Source organism: Artibeus jamaicensis, unplaced genomic scaffold (assembly GCF_021234435.1).
Source record: "Artibeus jamaicensis isolate MK-2021 breed Jamaican fruit bat unplaced genomic scaffold, CSHL_Jam_final contig_47, whole genome shotgun sequence".
NCBI classification, from domain to species: domain Eukaryota; kingdom Metazoa; phylum Chordata; class Mammalia; order Chiroptera; family Phyllostomidae; genus Artibeus; species Artibeus jamaicensis.
In genome coordinates this window covers 317,255-332,136 of record NW_026521848.1, presented here as the reverse complement: position 1 = coordinate 332,136, position 14,882 = coordinate 317,255, and the positions used below count along the sequence as shown (strand labels likewise).

At 57.1% G+C, this 14,882-nt stretch overlaps 1 protein-coding gene and 1 long non-coding RNA gene across 8 annotated transcripts in view; one reads left to right on the top strand and one right to left on the bottom strand.

Moving 5' to 3' along the window:
* Positions 1 to 1,633: 1,633 nt before the first annotated feature.
* On the bottom strand, positions 1,634 to 4,199 carry LOC128627806 (uncharacterized). Of its 2 annotated transcripts, none has more exons than XR_008392095.1 (4): positions 3,776 to 4,199; positions 2,677 to 2,741; positions 2,523 to 2,592; positions 1,634 to 1,750 (listed from the first exon to the last, which is right to left on the bottom strand). It is a non-coding gene; the product is annotated as an uncharacterized LOC128627806 (long non-coding RNA). The 2 variants fall into 2 exon arrangements; XR_008392096.1 differs by having other exon boundaries at positions 1,634 to 1,747.
* The window catches only part of AXL (AXL receptor tyrosine kinase), a 28,511-nt gene continuing 16,083 nt past the window's right edge, over positions 2,455 to 14,882 (top strand). For 2 of the 6 annotated variants that reach the window (XM_037157612.2, XM_037157611.2), the window contains exons 1-8: positions 4,110 to 4,554; positions 5,534 to 5,756; positions 6,086 to 6,186; positions 6,716 to 6,892; positions 11,405 to 11,485; positions 11,609 to 11,724; positions 14,079 to 14,289; positions 14,590 to 14,729. In XM_037157612.2, coding sequence (XP_037013507.2) covers positions 4,491 to 4,554; positions 5,534 to 5,756; positions 6,086 to 6,186; positions 6,716 to 6,892; positions 11,405 to 11,485; positions 11,609 to 11,724; positions 14,079 to 14,289; positions 14,590 to 14,729 — 1,113 coding nt within the window. In that variant the 5' untranslated portion in view covers positions 4,110 to 4,490. Of the gene's footprint in view, positions 2,529 to 4,109; positions 4,555 to 5,533; positions 5,757 to 6,085; positions 6,187 to 6,715; positions 6,893 to 11,404; positions 11,486 to 11,608; positions 11,725 to 14,078; positions 14,290 to 14,589; positions 14,730 to 14,882 lie in introns of those variants that run through there. The other 4 variants (XM_053667571.1, XM_053667570.1, XM_053667568.1 and 1 more) reach the window with 3 other exon arrangements.

Below are 14,882 nucleotides of genomic sequence, written 5' to 3'. Positions count from 1 at the left end.
TCGGCTCCCTCTGCCCGGAAGGACCTTCCTTAGGTGACTCACTTGCTAAATTATCTCAGATCTTGATCAGCACCTCTGGGAGGCCTTCCCTGACCACCCTCTACAACACGGCCTTCCCACCCTTTGCTCTCCCCTGCCCTGCTTTAGTCCCTGCTTTATTCACTGCCCGTGTTGCATCCTGGTAAGTGCTTATCTGGTGGTTGTCTCTCTTCCCCTTGAGATAGGAGCCCCGTGGGGGCAGAGGCTTGTCTTGCTCACCGTGGAATCCCCAACCCCTGCCGCAGGTAACATTTCCACCTACCTGTCCATCACATTTTTTTTACATGCGGTAGAAAGTAAATTGCAAGCACATCGTGAGTGCTCAGCAAATAGTTCTTGAGCGAACAAACACAGACCACTCTGGCCATGCTCAGGGCCAGGCCCATGAGCCCCCCCCCCCTTACACACTCAAATAAGGGGGTGGACCTTTGCACATATTTGCACCACCCCCCAATGTCACAATAGTGAATTGGCTGCTTACGGCAGGCCTTTTATAAGGCAGTGGGAAGGCAATGACAAGACAGACCCAGTCCTGCCCTCCCAGAGCCCAGAGCCCAGAGCCCAGAGCCCAGAGCCCAGAGCCCAGGGAGAAGAGACAGATGTGGCATAGTCACACCAGTGAATACACCGCAGTCCCCCCTCATCCACAGCAGATAAGTTCCAAGACCCCCAGTCGGTGCCTGAAACTGTCAGTAGCACTGAACCCTACATATACTGTGCTTTTCCCTCTACATACAAGGGGCCCCCCAAAATCCCAGGACGTATTTATAAAAAATCATGTGTTTATTCTTACATGTTTAAACTTAGGTCACCTTCAAAGTGCTCTTCATTTGATGCAGTGCATCAAGATGGTTTTTCCACTGCGCAAAACAGCATTTGAACTCGTCGACTTTGAAGCCTTTGGGCAGCCCTGCTATTTTTGTTTCACGTCTTCCACATCGGCAAAATATTTCCCTATGAGGAATTTTTTCATCCAGGGAAACAAAAAAGAAAGTCACTTGGGGAGAGACCAGGTGAGTAAGGAGGGGTGAGGCACAAGGGTCATGCCATTTTTTGGGTCCAAAACTGTTGAACACTCAGTGCAATGTGGGCAGGTGTGCTCATAATTCACCCAATTAATTGAAAGAGTCCTCAAAAAAATTCATCGAAGCCAAACGCAGCCTCTCACAACAGCGCCAGCTGGTGCGCTGGCACAGATGGGTTCCTAGAATGCTCACCCAGTAGGGGAAGCCTGTACTACAAGGGGCCCACCCTCCAGAAGATAATTCTGGTTTTTTATGGGTGCCCCCCTCATCCATGCCTATGATAAAGTTGAATTTATAAGTTAGGCACCATGAGAGATGAACAACAATTAATAATGAGATAGAGCAATCATTACATATACTGCAATGAAAGTTATGTGACTACTCCATCTCTCTCCGATCTCTCCCTCTCTGTCTTCCTTTTTCCTGATAATGGAGCTGATACCCCAGGCTATTAAGTGACTGATGGGTGGGGAGGAATTGCAGGCATGGATAGCCAGACAAAGGATGATTCATGCCCCAGTGACCGTGCAAGATTTCATCACTCTACTCAGAACAGCGTGCAATTTAAAACTTATCAATTGTTTATTTCTGGAATTTTTCATTTAATGTTTTTGGGTGGCCGTGGGCTGTGGAAACACAGACAGTGAAATCGAAGATAAGGGAGGACCGCTGTCCTTCTGGTGCTGCTGAAGACAACGAGAGTGTTGGGAGTAAATAACGGGACCTGGATGAGACCCGGAAAGGCCAGGCCACGACGCAACAGAGAGGGGACGTCCAGACCAGGCTGAGGCATGTGCAGCAGGTGGGGGCAAAGGGCAGCAGGACTGCTAGCCCTTTGTTCTTGAGTGAACAAACACAGATCACGCTGGCCAGGCTCCGAGCCAGGTCCATGAGCCCTGGATATGTCGGCCTCCCTAACACACTCAAACAAGGGGGTAGAGCTTGACACATATTTGCACGCACCCCCAATGCCACAATAGTAAATTGGCTGCTTCCGGCAGGCCTTTTATAAGGCAGTGGGAAGGCAATGGTAACCAAGACACACCCTGTCCCTGCCCTCCCAGAGCCCGGAGCCCAGGGAGAAGAGACAGATGTGACACAGTCACAGCGGTGAATATGCCACAGTCCCCTGCTTATCTACAGGCTTGCTAGCCAGGGAGAGAAGCCTCGGGACTGGGAGGGGAGGGTCCAGTGGACGTGAGGGGAAGTGAGGCAAGCTATCTTTCTGAGGTTTTATCTTGGAAAGTTTGGGGCAAAGGAGGGAAAGGGTGATTTGGGATTGAGAAACATTCATTTTGCTGTGAGCAGGTTAAAGGAAGGGTGGGTGGAGGCGGGGAGACGGGGGAGGTGGCCAGGGCCGAGAGCAGGCAGGACCAGGGTGAGGTTGTGAGGAGGCGGTCAGAGCCGGGAGGAGAGAGGTCTGTGAAGCTGAGCCCCCCATGGGACGAGGTAACCTACTGTCAGGTGAGCGGTCCCAGAAGACCCTGAGGGCCAGGTTTGGGTGGCAGGGTGGGTGCTGAGGCCATCACTGAAATGGGACACAAATGAGACAGCTCAGGGGAGCTGCCAGTGAAGAGTCCCTGAGTGCCAGGCTAGAGAGCTGGGAGCTCACCCTGAGAGCGATAAAAAGCCAAGGTCACGTCCTGGCTGGTGTGGCTCAGTGGACTGAGAACCGACCTGCAAACCAAAGAGTCACCAGTTCAGTTCCTGGTCAGGGTTTTGGGCCAGGTCCCCAGTTGGGGACGTTCAAAAGGCAACTGATTGGTTAGTGTATCTCCTACACATCAGTCTTTCCCTCCCTTCCCCTCTCTCTTTAGATAGATAACATAGATAGATGATAGATAGATGATAGATAGATAGATGGATAGATCAATAGATAGATGATAGATAGACAGATAAATAATTTTTTAAAAAAGAGCTAAGGTTAAGCAGAGGAGGATCAAGGTCAGATGTGAATTTCAGAGACACCCCTCTGGATGGAATGAGAGTGGAGGGAGCGAGAGTAGAAGCGTGGAGGTCAGGGAGGAGGCCAGGGACGGGGCCCAGCAGGAAAGGATGGGGCCGGACTCCGGGACAGGAGAAGGGGCAGGTGGGAGGGACATGAGGAGGCTAAAAGGACAGGACTTTGCTGTAGGGACAACAAGACACAAACAGAACGATCAAAAGCAGAGAGATGGGTGTCCAGCTCCCCTTCCCCCACACAGACACGCAGGCTTATAGAGACCCCCATGTGCAGAACACACAGGGGTGTGGGAATGGACACGCAGCAGAACCAGCACCCGGGCGCCAGGCCTGCGAGGACCCGCATTCCCAGCCCGCCGGAGGGAGACCGTTGTGCAAGTGCCCAGAGTGGCGAGCAGATGGCACACAAACAACCGAGGACACCTGGTCAGCTGTCGTCACCGCATGCGAAGAACTGCGTGTCCACTGACCAGGGTGTCTTCCCTCCGGCTTGCTAAGTGGGTTCCATTCTTATTCCCATCTTACAGACGGACAAACTGAGGCCCAGAGACCAGTCACTTCTAAAACTACCAGTTCGCGGCTAGCGTTGGGAGTCCCACCCAGGTCTTCAGGCACCCACCCCCTGGGGGGCCCCCACAGGATACACTGGGGTCCTGTTCCTGGGCCTGGAGGAGCGTAGGGGATGTGCACCCAGCAGGTGCCCTCCCGGTTCTGGCTCCTGAGGTTTCTGCAGGAATGAAGTTCCTGACCTGGCTTGTCTTCTGAGTGTGTCCCGTGGGCTGGCAACATGCCCCTGCGTGTCTCCTCCTGTCCCAGTCCCTGCGTGTGGATGACATCTCAGTGTGTGTGTGTGTGTGTGTGTGTGTGTCCTTTTCCGAGGAGGAGGAGCTGTGAGTGTGAGAGGAGTGCCTAGCTGGGGCTGGGCTGGGGGTGGAGGCCGGGAGGGCGGCATCGCACAGGCTGCGAAGGGAGTGGAGTTCGGGAGGAATGTTTACCCGACACCAAGTGAGCCCAGGGCGACAGTTCCCAGAGTCTGGGAGAGAGACCCGCAGCCTCCCCGCCTCGCTGGCCCAGGCTTAAAGGCGAAGCCACCAGGGCCCCTGCCCTCCTCAGCCTCCCTCCAGGGTCCCTTTAAGACAGGGCCGGTCCTCTCCTCCCCGAGTTAACTCCTCAAAGTCCCGGTGGCCCCCCTCGGCTCCCAGCCCGGAGGGTGGAGGCAGGGGGCGCCAGGGGCGGGGAAAGAGCCGCCGAGGTCCGGGAGGGAGAGGAGGAGGCCCCGGAGCAGGGAAGGCGGCCACCGAGTGGGGCCGGCAAGGAGCCCTCCCCGTGTCAGGCAGACGGTGCCAAAGCCGGGGAGCCTGGAGCTGGGGGGAGGGCCGGGACCGCCCGGCCCTGCCCCCTCCCCCGCCGTGTGCCCAGCAACTTCTGAGGAAAGTTTGGCAGAGATCGCGTGGTGCCCCGAGGATGGGCAGGGTCCCGCTGGCCTGGTGGCTGGCGCTGTGCTGCTGGGGGTGCGTGGCGCCCGAGGGTGAGTGATGGGGGCCTTCAGGGCAGGACCCCCGTGGAGGGGCTGGCGCAGGTGGGAGCGGGAAGGGGGATGGGTGGCAGGTGTTGGGGCGAGTCCGGAGTTGGCTCAGGGAACTTTCTTGGGACAACGGAGAGGGAGACACAGGGATAAGCCCAGAGAGGATGGGGAACAGAAAGGGGCTCTGAGAGCGGAACGGAGGGCTAAGAAGCAGAAACGAGGAGGGTCGGAGGTGGAGAGAGACGTGCCCACGGAGACACAGCCACCCCGGGGAAGCTGAGGGCCGGAGTGGGGGCCGGACTTGAGTGGGGTCCCTGGGCAGAGAGGCCGAGATGGGGGCTGCGGGGGGAGGAATGTTCCAGAAGGGAGCCCTCAGTCAGGCAGCAGGATGGGGAGGGTCAGGAGCCCTGGGGAAAAACCCTCAGCACAGTCACACACACAGGCACTTGTCCCTGCCCTCTGTCCGTCTGTCTGTCGGCTCCATCTCTGGGGCCCGGGCGCCGTCTCAGGCGGCGGCTCTACCACCTCTGTGGGTCTCCCTTTGTCTCTCTCTCCCCGTCTCTGTCTCTGACTCCCCACGCTCAGCTTTTCTCTGGCTTCTTTCTTCTTCTCTCCCTCCTCTTCCTCCTCCTTTCTGCCCCACTGTCCACCAGCTTGACCTGTCAAGTCTCTGGAGACCCTAGGAGAAGGCGGGGGGCGAGGGCCGGCCCCGCCGGGCAGGCCAGGGCGTGGGAGGCTGCCAGATCTGAGCCTCCTTCCCAACGATGAAGGATGGAAGCCGGACCCCAGTCCCCTGGGAAGGCGTCCATCCTCCCCTCAAAGCCTCCTCCCTCCAGCCCTGCTGAGGTCACTCTCTAACTATGTGGGCCTAAAGGCCTGGCAGGGTCCTGGCAGCCATAGGCGGGCCAGCAGGGGTGCAGTTGAAGAGTTGGGGGGCAGTCGGGTCTCCTGACCCAGCTCTCTCTCCCCCGTGTCCCTGCAGGTTCACGGGCTCAGACAGACCCCTTTGTGGGCGGCCCAAGGAACATCACCGGTGCCCGGGAACTCATGGGGACCCTTCAGTGTGAGCTTCTGGTTCACGGGGAACCCCCCGAGGTGACCTGGCTTCGGGATGGACAGGCCCTGGAGCTGGCGGACAACACCCAGATCCAGGTGCCCCTGGGAGAAGATGAGCAGGACGACTGGAAAGTGGTCAGCCAACTCAGGTGACCAGCCTCTCCCCAACCAGCCATGGCCCTACATTCCTCCCGACCCCTGTCCCCCACCACCTGCACCACGTGGTAGGTAAAGGGTCACCTGCGGGAGCTGCACCCGGGTTGGAAGCCCAGCCTGGCCCCTCGCTGGCTGCGTGACTGTCAGCATGTGACGTAGCCCTGGGGTTCACTTTCCTCTTCTGTAAAAGGAATTAATAAGGGCCTACTTCTCGGCTTTTACGTGTGTCCAGTCCAGACTCCCCTCTTTCAGTTCCGATTACCCACTCCCAAGTGTCCACCTCTGATCCCGGACCTCTCTGTCCCTCCTCTGTCCCTGTCAGGATCTCATCCCTGCAGCTCTCAGACGTGGGATGGTACCAGTGTGCAGTGGTCCTGGGAGGAAGGACCTTCGTGTCCCAGCCTGGCTACATCGGGCTGGAGGGTGAGCCCTGGACTCCGAGGTCACGGGGAGGCCAGGAATCCCAAGGGGCCAGAGAGCGCTGGGACATCCAGACGTCTCCCAGGGACACGCACCCTACAAGTGTCAGAGATCTTAGGGAATCGAGAAACTGGGGTCCATAAGTTATGGGGGTGATATGTCCTGGGGAGGAAGACATCTTGGGGGTTTGTCAGATATCACGGGGTCGGCCATGGTTGGGGTAGGACATTCCGGGATCAGATAAGGAGTCAGGAGCATGACTTGACCCTCTCCCCCATCTTCAGGGGTCTTGCATCCTCATTGGTAAAATGAGACGAGAAGTCGGACGTTCTGGAGTAGAGACATGAGGGGCTTAGATGTCCTGGGGGCCTGGCACTGGTTGGGGGAGACAGATATCGGGATCCTGCGTCCTGGGGGTGGAGGCCCCAGGGGACAGACCTGAGGGTTAAAGACCCTGCAGCCTCCCACAGCCAGGCAGTGAGTCAGATACCCGGCGTGCTCAGAGGGACCCCAGCCTCTGCCTTGCACCCAGGCTTGCCCTACTTCCTGGAGGAGCCTGAGGACAGGACTGTTGCCGCCAATACCCCCTTCGACCTGAGCTGCCGAGCACAGGGTCCCCCAGAGCCCGTGGACCTACTCTGGCTCCAGGATGCTGTACCCCTGGCTCCGGCCACGGGCCACGCCCCCCAGCACGTACTTCGTGTTCCAGGTGAGTCCACGGAGGCGGCCAGCTCAGTGCAGAGGCCCCAGCAGGATGGGAGTGGAGAGCAAAGGCGCCCTTTGTGCCCTGGTGTGTCTGTCCGTCCCTCTGTCCTCTATTCTTGTGTCTTTGCTGTATCTTTGCCCCTATCTCCGCGCTCCTGCCTGTATGCTTTCTTCCTCTCTTTCTGTCTGTTTTCCATCGTTCTTGGTCTCCCTGTGCCCTCCTGTCTCTCTGCTCTTTCCCCCTCCGTCTACCCCAGCCAGTCTCTGAATAGCATTCATTGTCCCGGGTTTCCTCCGAGCTATTCCGCAAGCCAAGTGTATGTGGGCCTGATAGCCCTTTGCCGGTCCTTGACCCCAAGCGACACAGCGGAATCAACCGTACCTTCCTTTCCCTCACTTCCCCCATCCTGCCCACCTCTGTCACTGAAGGGCCCCACTGACGGGGACAGAACCTGAAGCAAAGAAATAAGGAGAAAGGGGGAGACAGTGAACGACCGTTACAGAGAGAGAAAGAAAACCAGAGAACAGGCAGGGACTGACCACGGATGTGACCCAAGACCTAGGGGCCAGCGGCAGTGTTGGGAGACCACGGATAGAGGGGGTCCCCCCTTGCTGGGAGAGAGAGGAACACAGAAGAGGGGCTCAGTCAGTCAAAGGGAGGTGGCTGGACCCTGTAGGGTGTCAGCTTCCAGCACCCAACCTGCCTCTCCATCTGCTGCGGTGGGGGAGGGACTCCTGCTGAGGGTCTCCCAGGGTGGAGGGAGGTGCCCACATTCCCAGCATTCCGGGGGCCCTGAGTGTGCAAGGAAGGGGTGGTGAGCATGCCAGCCCCAGAGGGCTGACTCAGGCCCGTGGCTGTGAGGCCTGAGTCAGCCTGGCAGGACCCCGGAGAGGGAGAAGAGACTGCTTCTCCCACCCCATCCCAGGAAGAAGGAGAAATTGGGGGACCACGGGGTCTGTGCATTTATCCGTTCACGGTGCAGCTGTGAGGGCAGACCTGTGTGTGTGTATCGGTGTGTGTGTGTTGGCGGGGGGGTTTGGGTGTGTGTCCCAGTCCCTCCGGATCTGTGTCTCAGTGTCTGTCAACATCAACCGCTCTGTATGGGGCGTGTCTTAGCGAGGGCCAGCTTCTCGCACCGACGGCTGCCTCAGTGCGTGCATGTCTCACTAGGTACGTCTCGGTCAGCTTGAGAATCTGTCCCACTGTGTGTTTGGGCCTTTATAGTTTGTCTCGGCAAGTTTCCCGGGGGCTGTCTGTGCGTGTGTGCGTGCGTGCGTGTGACTAAGTGTACCGGCGCCAGCCTGTGTCTGTCCTTCGGGTTTGTGTGCTCACAGCTGTGATGCACTGTGTGAAGGTGAAGTGTGTAAGTGTGTGTGGTGGGCAAGATCATGGCGGAGTGAGGGATGGCAGAGCTTTGTGGCTATTTCCTATCCCCCCGATACAGAAGTGACAATGTCAGCTGACAGGTGTCCACCTGGGGGGGGGGTGCTGGTGCAGGTCTCCATCTCCTTGTGGAGTTAGGCTGTGTCAATGGACAACAGACAACTCGGTGTGTTTCCAGTGTGTTTCCACTGACGGTGGCTGTCTGTGTGTACACAGGTCTGGGTCCACCGATGTGTATGGTATCCGTGTACATGTCACGGGGTGAGCCTGTGGGTGCGTGACTCTGTCACAGGGACCCCCTGTATCAGCGTGTGTGTGTGACTCACAACAGGCAGTAGCAACACCCTCCTGCCCCTGTGTACCAGCCTGACCCCAGTGCCCTCTTAGTGGCTGAGAATCGGGTGCTTAGCAGCCAGTGTGTAGTGTCCGCCTGTGCACCCTGTGTGCACGTGTCCTCTCTTGGTGTCTGCCGCAGCCCTGCCTGTCTACGCAAGTGTGTGTTTTTGTACCAGTCTGTGTCTCCGTAACTGTCTTAAGCAACTTGAATATGTCCAGCTGTGTTTTGAAGGCCTGGCTGCGTCTGTGTGTGAACAAGCCCGTGTTAACTTCTTCAGGTTCTGGTGTGTGTCTGTTTGTCCGGTTCCACCTCCACGTGTGATCGTTCTTGGTGTCTGCATCTTAACATGCCAGGAGGTGTCTGTGTATGCCAGCCACAGCCTGGGTGTGCGTGGTCTTGCTGGGTGTTTGCAGTCAGTGTGCGTACATCGGATTGTGTGTTTATGTTGGTGCCCTGCACACATAAATGTGTGTCCACCCTCGTGTGTATCCACGTAAGTCACCGAGTGTGTATTTGTGTCGCTGCTTGTTTGCCGAAGCGTCAGCCCTACGTGTCGCTTACTGAGTGAAGCGTTTTCTGCTTTTGTGCCAGTAACGGTCCTTGTGTGTTAAGTGTGATTCACTGAGCCGTGCTGGGGGGCTGTATCAAGGAACTTTAGCCTGTTTGTGTGCATCGGTCCCTTGAGCTGACTCAGAGCCGGCCCCCTCTCTCCCTCCATCCCTCTCATTCCCTCCGAAAAAGCGCAGGGTTAGGGGGAGGAGCCGGAGCTGCCGGGAGGTGGACGGTGCATCTGGAAAGCACATCTGCAGTGGGCTGCTCCAGCCGTGAGGGAGAGCCGGCTGGAGCTGAGGGGTCCCGGGACCCTTTAGCCCTGCCCTCCTCCTCCCTGAAAGTGTTGGATCGGAGCCTGGAAGGGGGATCCTGAGCCGAGCCCCCCAGGGCCAGCCGGAAGTACAGGGGAGGGGGGGCCGGGTGACTCACTCACGCGGGGGCAGGAATGCTGCGGTCGGAACAGCACCCGTCTCCAGAACCCCATCCCGCCCCAGGGCTCCTCTGGCGGGGCGCGCCGGCTCCGGCGCACTGACCCTGGCGGGCCCCCGCGTGCCAGGTGGCTAGAGGGGACCCAGCTCCCAGTCCCCGCCCCGCTGCCCATCGGCCCAGGGCTGCCCTGCCCCCCCCCCCGCCCCTGCAGCGGGGATGCGGGGGCTGTGGGCTGGCAGGCGGGCACCTGACCTTGGCTGGGAACTGGTGACTGGGCCCCGGAGCTGAGGAGCTTCCCTGCCCACCCCTTCCGGCCTGGCCAGCCGACTTTCCCTCCTTCCACTCCCCGTGCTGACTAAGAAAAGGAAACTTTGTGTCTGCGGGTAGATGGTGGTGGGAACGCAGGCACACACGCACAGAACAAACACGAGAGGCACAGGGGTGCTCACACACCCGCACAGAAACAGAGGCAGAGACCCGCAGTCACACACGCTGGCTGGAGACCTTCGCCGTAGGTCCGGTCGCCCCGACAGTGCGTGCGCCTGCGTTTCTGTGTGAGCCTCTTGCGTGCGCTGCGGCTGTGTCTGTTGTGTGTCTGTGCCTGTGCTTTTTCTGTCTCTGCGCTTGTGTGTGAATGTGTGTGTGTCTGCCTGTGTTCCCACCGCCCCCACAATGGGGAGGGAGGCAACCCAGCACACAAATGTGTACACACAAATGCATCCACTCATTCGACAAGCATTTATAGGGCACCTGCTGTGTGCCAGGCCCTCTGAGACACAGCGGGCACAGCTGGGGACGAGACACACAGATACACCTGCCCTCCTGGAGCCGACCTGCTGGCGGGTCTGACGGGCAGCGAACAGTACATCGCGATGAGAAGAGCCAAAGGGAAAAGGCAAAGCAGGACGAAGGCTCGATGTGGAGGGAGGCTCCAATTTTAAACATGGTGGTCGGGGACAGAGTGGCTGATTAGGTGGATCTAAGCCACGGACGCGAAGGAGGGGAGAGCCGGCCGCCTGGCCGTCTGTGGGAAGGCTGTTTGAAGCAGAGGGAACAAAAGTACAAAGTTCCTGGTGGTGAGTGAGCAGGGGGAGTGAAGGTGCTAGGAACCAAGCGTGTAAACAAATAAGTGCCTCCACACTTACACACACCCACAAGGGCCTGCTTCTTAGCTGTGTAGCCATGAGATGCATGTTGCCTCTGCGTGTCTCTCGGTGGCTCAGTGTGGTCACGTCTGTGTTTCTGCATCTGTGTGAGTGTGCGGGTCAGTGTGTCCGGCTATGCATATGTGCGTTTCTCTGTGTGAGTGTGTTTCCTTGTGTGTCCATGGGGATAACTGTGTGTATTGGTGTAGGTGTCTTCTGTATGAGTAGGTGTGTTTCTGGGTGTGCCTATGTGTAACTCCATACACTTGGCCTGTCTGTGTGTGTAAGCATGAGTATGTGTGTCTTGGTGTGTGTGTGTATGTCTCTGTGTTTGAGTACATATGTGCATCTCTGTGCATGAGTGTCTGTCTGTCTCTGTGTGTATCGGTCTATGTTTGTGTGTGTGTATATGGGTTTCTGCCTGTGAGTGTCTGTGTGTCTGCCTGTGTGTGTCTGTGTGGTGGGGCCTCAGGGCTGAGGCCTCATGTTAGGGATGGAGGCCTATGTTCCCAGCGCATTGCTTCTCCTTCCCATAGTCTCCCTCCAAGCAGGTGCCCTGTGGACTGGACTGACCCTGTCAGGACAGGCATGGTAGGGGTTGGCCAGCATGGCCCAAGAACTCGTGCCTTCCTCTCTGACACTGGTCCCCACTGTCATATGACTCCCCAGGACTGAACAAGACATCTTTTTTCTCCTGTGAGGCCTATAACGCCAAGGGGGTCACCACATCCCGAACGGCCATCATCACAGGTGATGGGAGCTGGGTGTCAGGTGGTGTGGGGCTGGGGTCAAGATCAGAGCTGGGGCTAGGAGGTAGGCTGGGGAGCTCTGGGCAAAGACCCCCCAGATCAGCCCTTCCTCTCATGCCCACAGTGCTCCCACAGCGGCCCCGTGACCTCCGCTTGGTTTCCAGCCGGCCCACAGAGCTGGAAGTGGCTTGGACCCCAGGCCTGAGCGGCATCTACCCCCTCACCCACTGCATCCTGCAGGTGAGTCTCAGAGTTTGCTAGCCTCAGTTTAAGACCCCCTTCTACCCACCTTTGTAAGCCCTCAGCCTCTCCCTGGGTAACCAGCCCTTCCCAGCCATCTGTGTGTTGAGAGGCAGTAGAGCCTCGGATTAAGCCAGTTGTCCTGGCTTCAAATCCTGGCTCCACAAGCTTCTGGCTGCATGAGCTTGGACAGGCAACTTAACCGCTCTGGGTCTCAGTTCTCTCATCTATAAAATGGGAATAATGGTAGCACCTACCCAAAAGGCTTGTTGTGAGAATTCAATGAGTAAACGCAAGTAACAAACTTAAAATAGTATCTGGAACATAGGAAACGTGTGATAAACCATGAGCTGTTTGCAGTTTCTTATTGTATTAGTAGTCTTGACTCTAGCTGATTGGGACCCCGGAGACAGCAAGGCCAAGAGTCATCCCTGTCTCCACTGGGCATGCTCAACACTGCTTCTCCCACCTCAGCCCTGATCAGGCTGGACTGTCACTGGGTGGGGATGAGTCGGTCTCCCCACTGGATTGTGAGCCCAGGGAGGGCAGGGCCCGGCTGTCCCAGTCACCACTTGGTCCTCATTATCGCCTGGCCCAGGGCCAGTCAGAGCAGGGAAGTTCTGCTGAAGACTACGTGACCCAGCTCAGATGGACCAGACCCAGTCTTCTTCACCCAAGTTGCTTCTGCTGTAGAATAGGGGGAACAAACACACAGATCTCTGAATATGAGATCCAGTTCTGGCCCGAAGTTCTCAGTGATTTGGAAGTCAGTGGGACAGTGACCGTGATAGGAGGTGACAATAATCAATAATGGCCAACTTTCATTGAGTGCCAGCTATGTGTTAGGCCTTGTGTTATGGATTTATGCACACCCCCTTGTGTGTTTGTGAAGTATGGTCTATGTTTACACCCATTTTTCAGATGAAGAAACTAAGGCTCAGAGTATTTAAGCAACTTGCCCAAGGTCACAGCTAGGAAATGGCAGAAGTGGGATTTGAACCCTTGTCTTGCTAGACCCAAACTGTCTTCTCATCTCCTTAGAGACAGTGCTTGATTAGACAGCAGCCGTCTTTCCTACAACTGCATGCCCTGGAAACAATCTCAGTCACTTGTCATTTTAACGCTAGAAAGTAGTGGCTGTTCATCTTCCTGTTTTCAAGGTAGGGAACTGAGAGGCTCAAGGAGGGTAAATAATCAGCCCCAGTAGCTAAAGAGGATGAAACTGGTTCAATCCCAAAGGCCAAGCCAATCTGGGAGACCTCAAATGTCAGGTCAGGCATCAGCTGTACCCCCACCCCGTACCCACCCAGTGTCCACAGGAAAGCAGAAGTATGTCCTCTTCCCTCTGCCGGTCTCACTTCCTGCTGTGCATAGGCTGGGGTTTAAGGGTTCAGATGGGAAAGTCACAGGCATCAGGGAAAAGAGAAGTGGGAGTGGGCACGGGGGAGCTGACTGTCTGCATCCTTTTGTCCCAGCAGAGGTTCCTCTTCCCGTCTGTCACTAGGTCAGAGAGCAGGCGTGGGGACAGCCTCCCCCATCCTGCTCTCCACCATCTGCCCACCTTCTCCTCAAGCCTCTGGGGTGGTATTGTCTCCACATGTGGGGGCTGTGTGACTTTGAGCAAGTGGCTGAACCTCTCTGGGCTTCCGTTTCCTCATCTGTAAAATGGGAATGAATAAAGAAATTGACCTCATAGGATGGTGGTAAAAAGTCACTGAGTTCACCCAAGCATACACTGGACAGGGTGCTTGGCACACAGTTAGCTCTCAAGAAATGCTAGCTGCTGATGTGATGTGCAAGACAGGGTGTATTCCCCAGCTGTGGCCCTGCTGTCCTGACTGTGCTGGCCCTAGGAACCATGCGGGCATGCCAGCCTGTGCCACTGTGCAGGGAGGGTGGAGTTGGACCCTTGTTGCCAGGCAACCTCTCTCTCTCTCTCTCACACACACACACACACACACACACACACACACGAGCTAATAATGGCAAACACTCAATCCATTTGGTCACTCTTCTAAATACCTAGGAGCGACATTCCAGTCCACCCTGAGAAGTAGGGAGCCATTGTTGTACCCCATACTACAGATGAGAAAACTGAGGCTCAGACAGGGAACATCTCGCCAGAGGTGGCTTTTGCAAGTGATGAGAGAACCACATGGTGCAGCTGGGTGGTCTCCTCTCTTTGCAAATGCAGGTGCCCATGGAGCACAAGAATGAAGCTGTGACATATATACACACACACATACATCCAGCTTTGCAAAGCTGTGTAATATCAAGGACCACCATTGGGCCTTGTCTGACTGCTCGTGTGATTGTGTGGCTATCCTGTCCTCATGCCCTTTTCCTGTCCCCAGGCTATGCTGTCAGACGATGAGGTAGGTGTCAGACTGGGAGAGCCAGACCCCCCAGAGGAGCCCCTCGCCTTTCAAGCATTCGTTCCCCCTCATCAACTATGGCTGGACAGCCTCCGTCCTCACAGCACTTACCACATCCGGCTGGCGTGTGCCAGTAGCCAGGGCTCCTCGCTCTGGACCCATTGGCTTCCTGTGGAGACCCCTGAGGGAGGTAAGGAGCTGGTGAGGGGAGATGTTGCCTGCTGCCCCTCTGGGCGTTGCTCACATCAGTATTACCCCCAGCATCGCCTCTCACCCATTTACCCATGTGGCTTCCATCTCCTTCCCGTCCAGTCCCCACTACGCAGCACTGCGCTGGCATCTCTCCCAGACCTCCTCGCTATGCTTCTGCTCTGGGACGCCTGCATGAGTGGCCCGGTGCATGCCCTTTGCACCTTGCCTCTACTTCCTGGGGCCAGGGGTGTTCAGGAAGAGGTAGAGATGCCAACTTCCCCCCTTTCCTGTCCTCCAGTGCCCCTGGGCCCCCCTGAGAACGTTAGTGCCATGCGGAATGGGAGCCAAGCCATCGTGCGTTGGCAGGAGCCAGTGGCACCCCTGCAGGGCACCCTGTTAGGGTACCGCTTGGCCTATCGAGGCCAGGACACCCCCGAGGTGGGTGCTGCTGGCTGGGGTGGGGTGGAGGAGCTGGGGAGGAGGGGAATGGAGAGAAGGTGACAGGGCCGCCCTGGACAGTCGTGCAGACTGGGTAATGTGTGATCATACCACGCCTAAGAGAGCACATTGCCGGGAGGTCAAAGAGCTCCA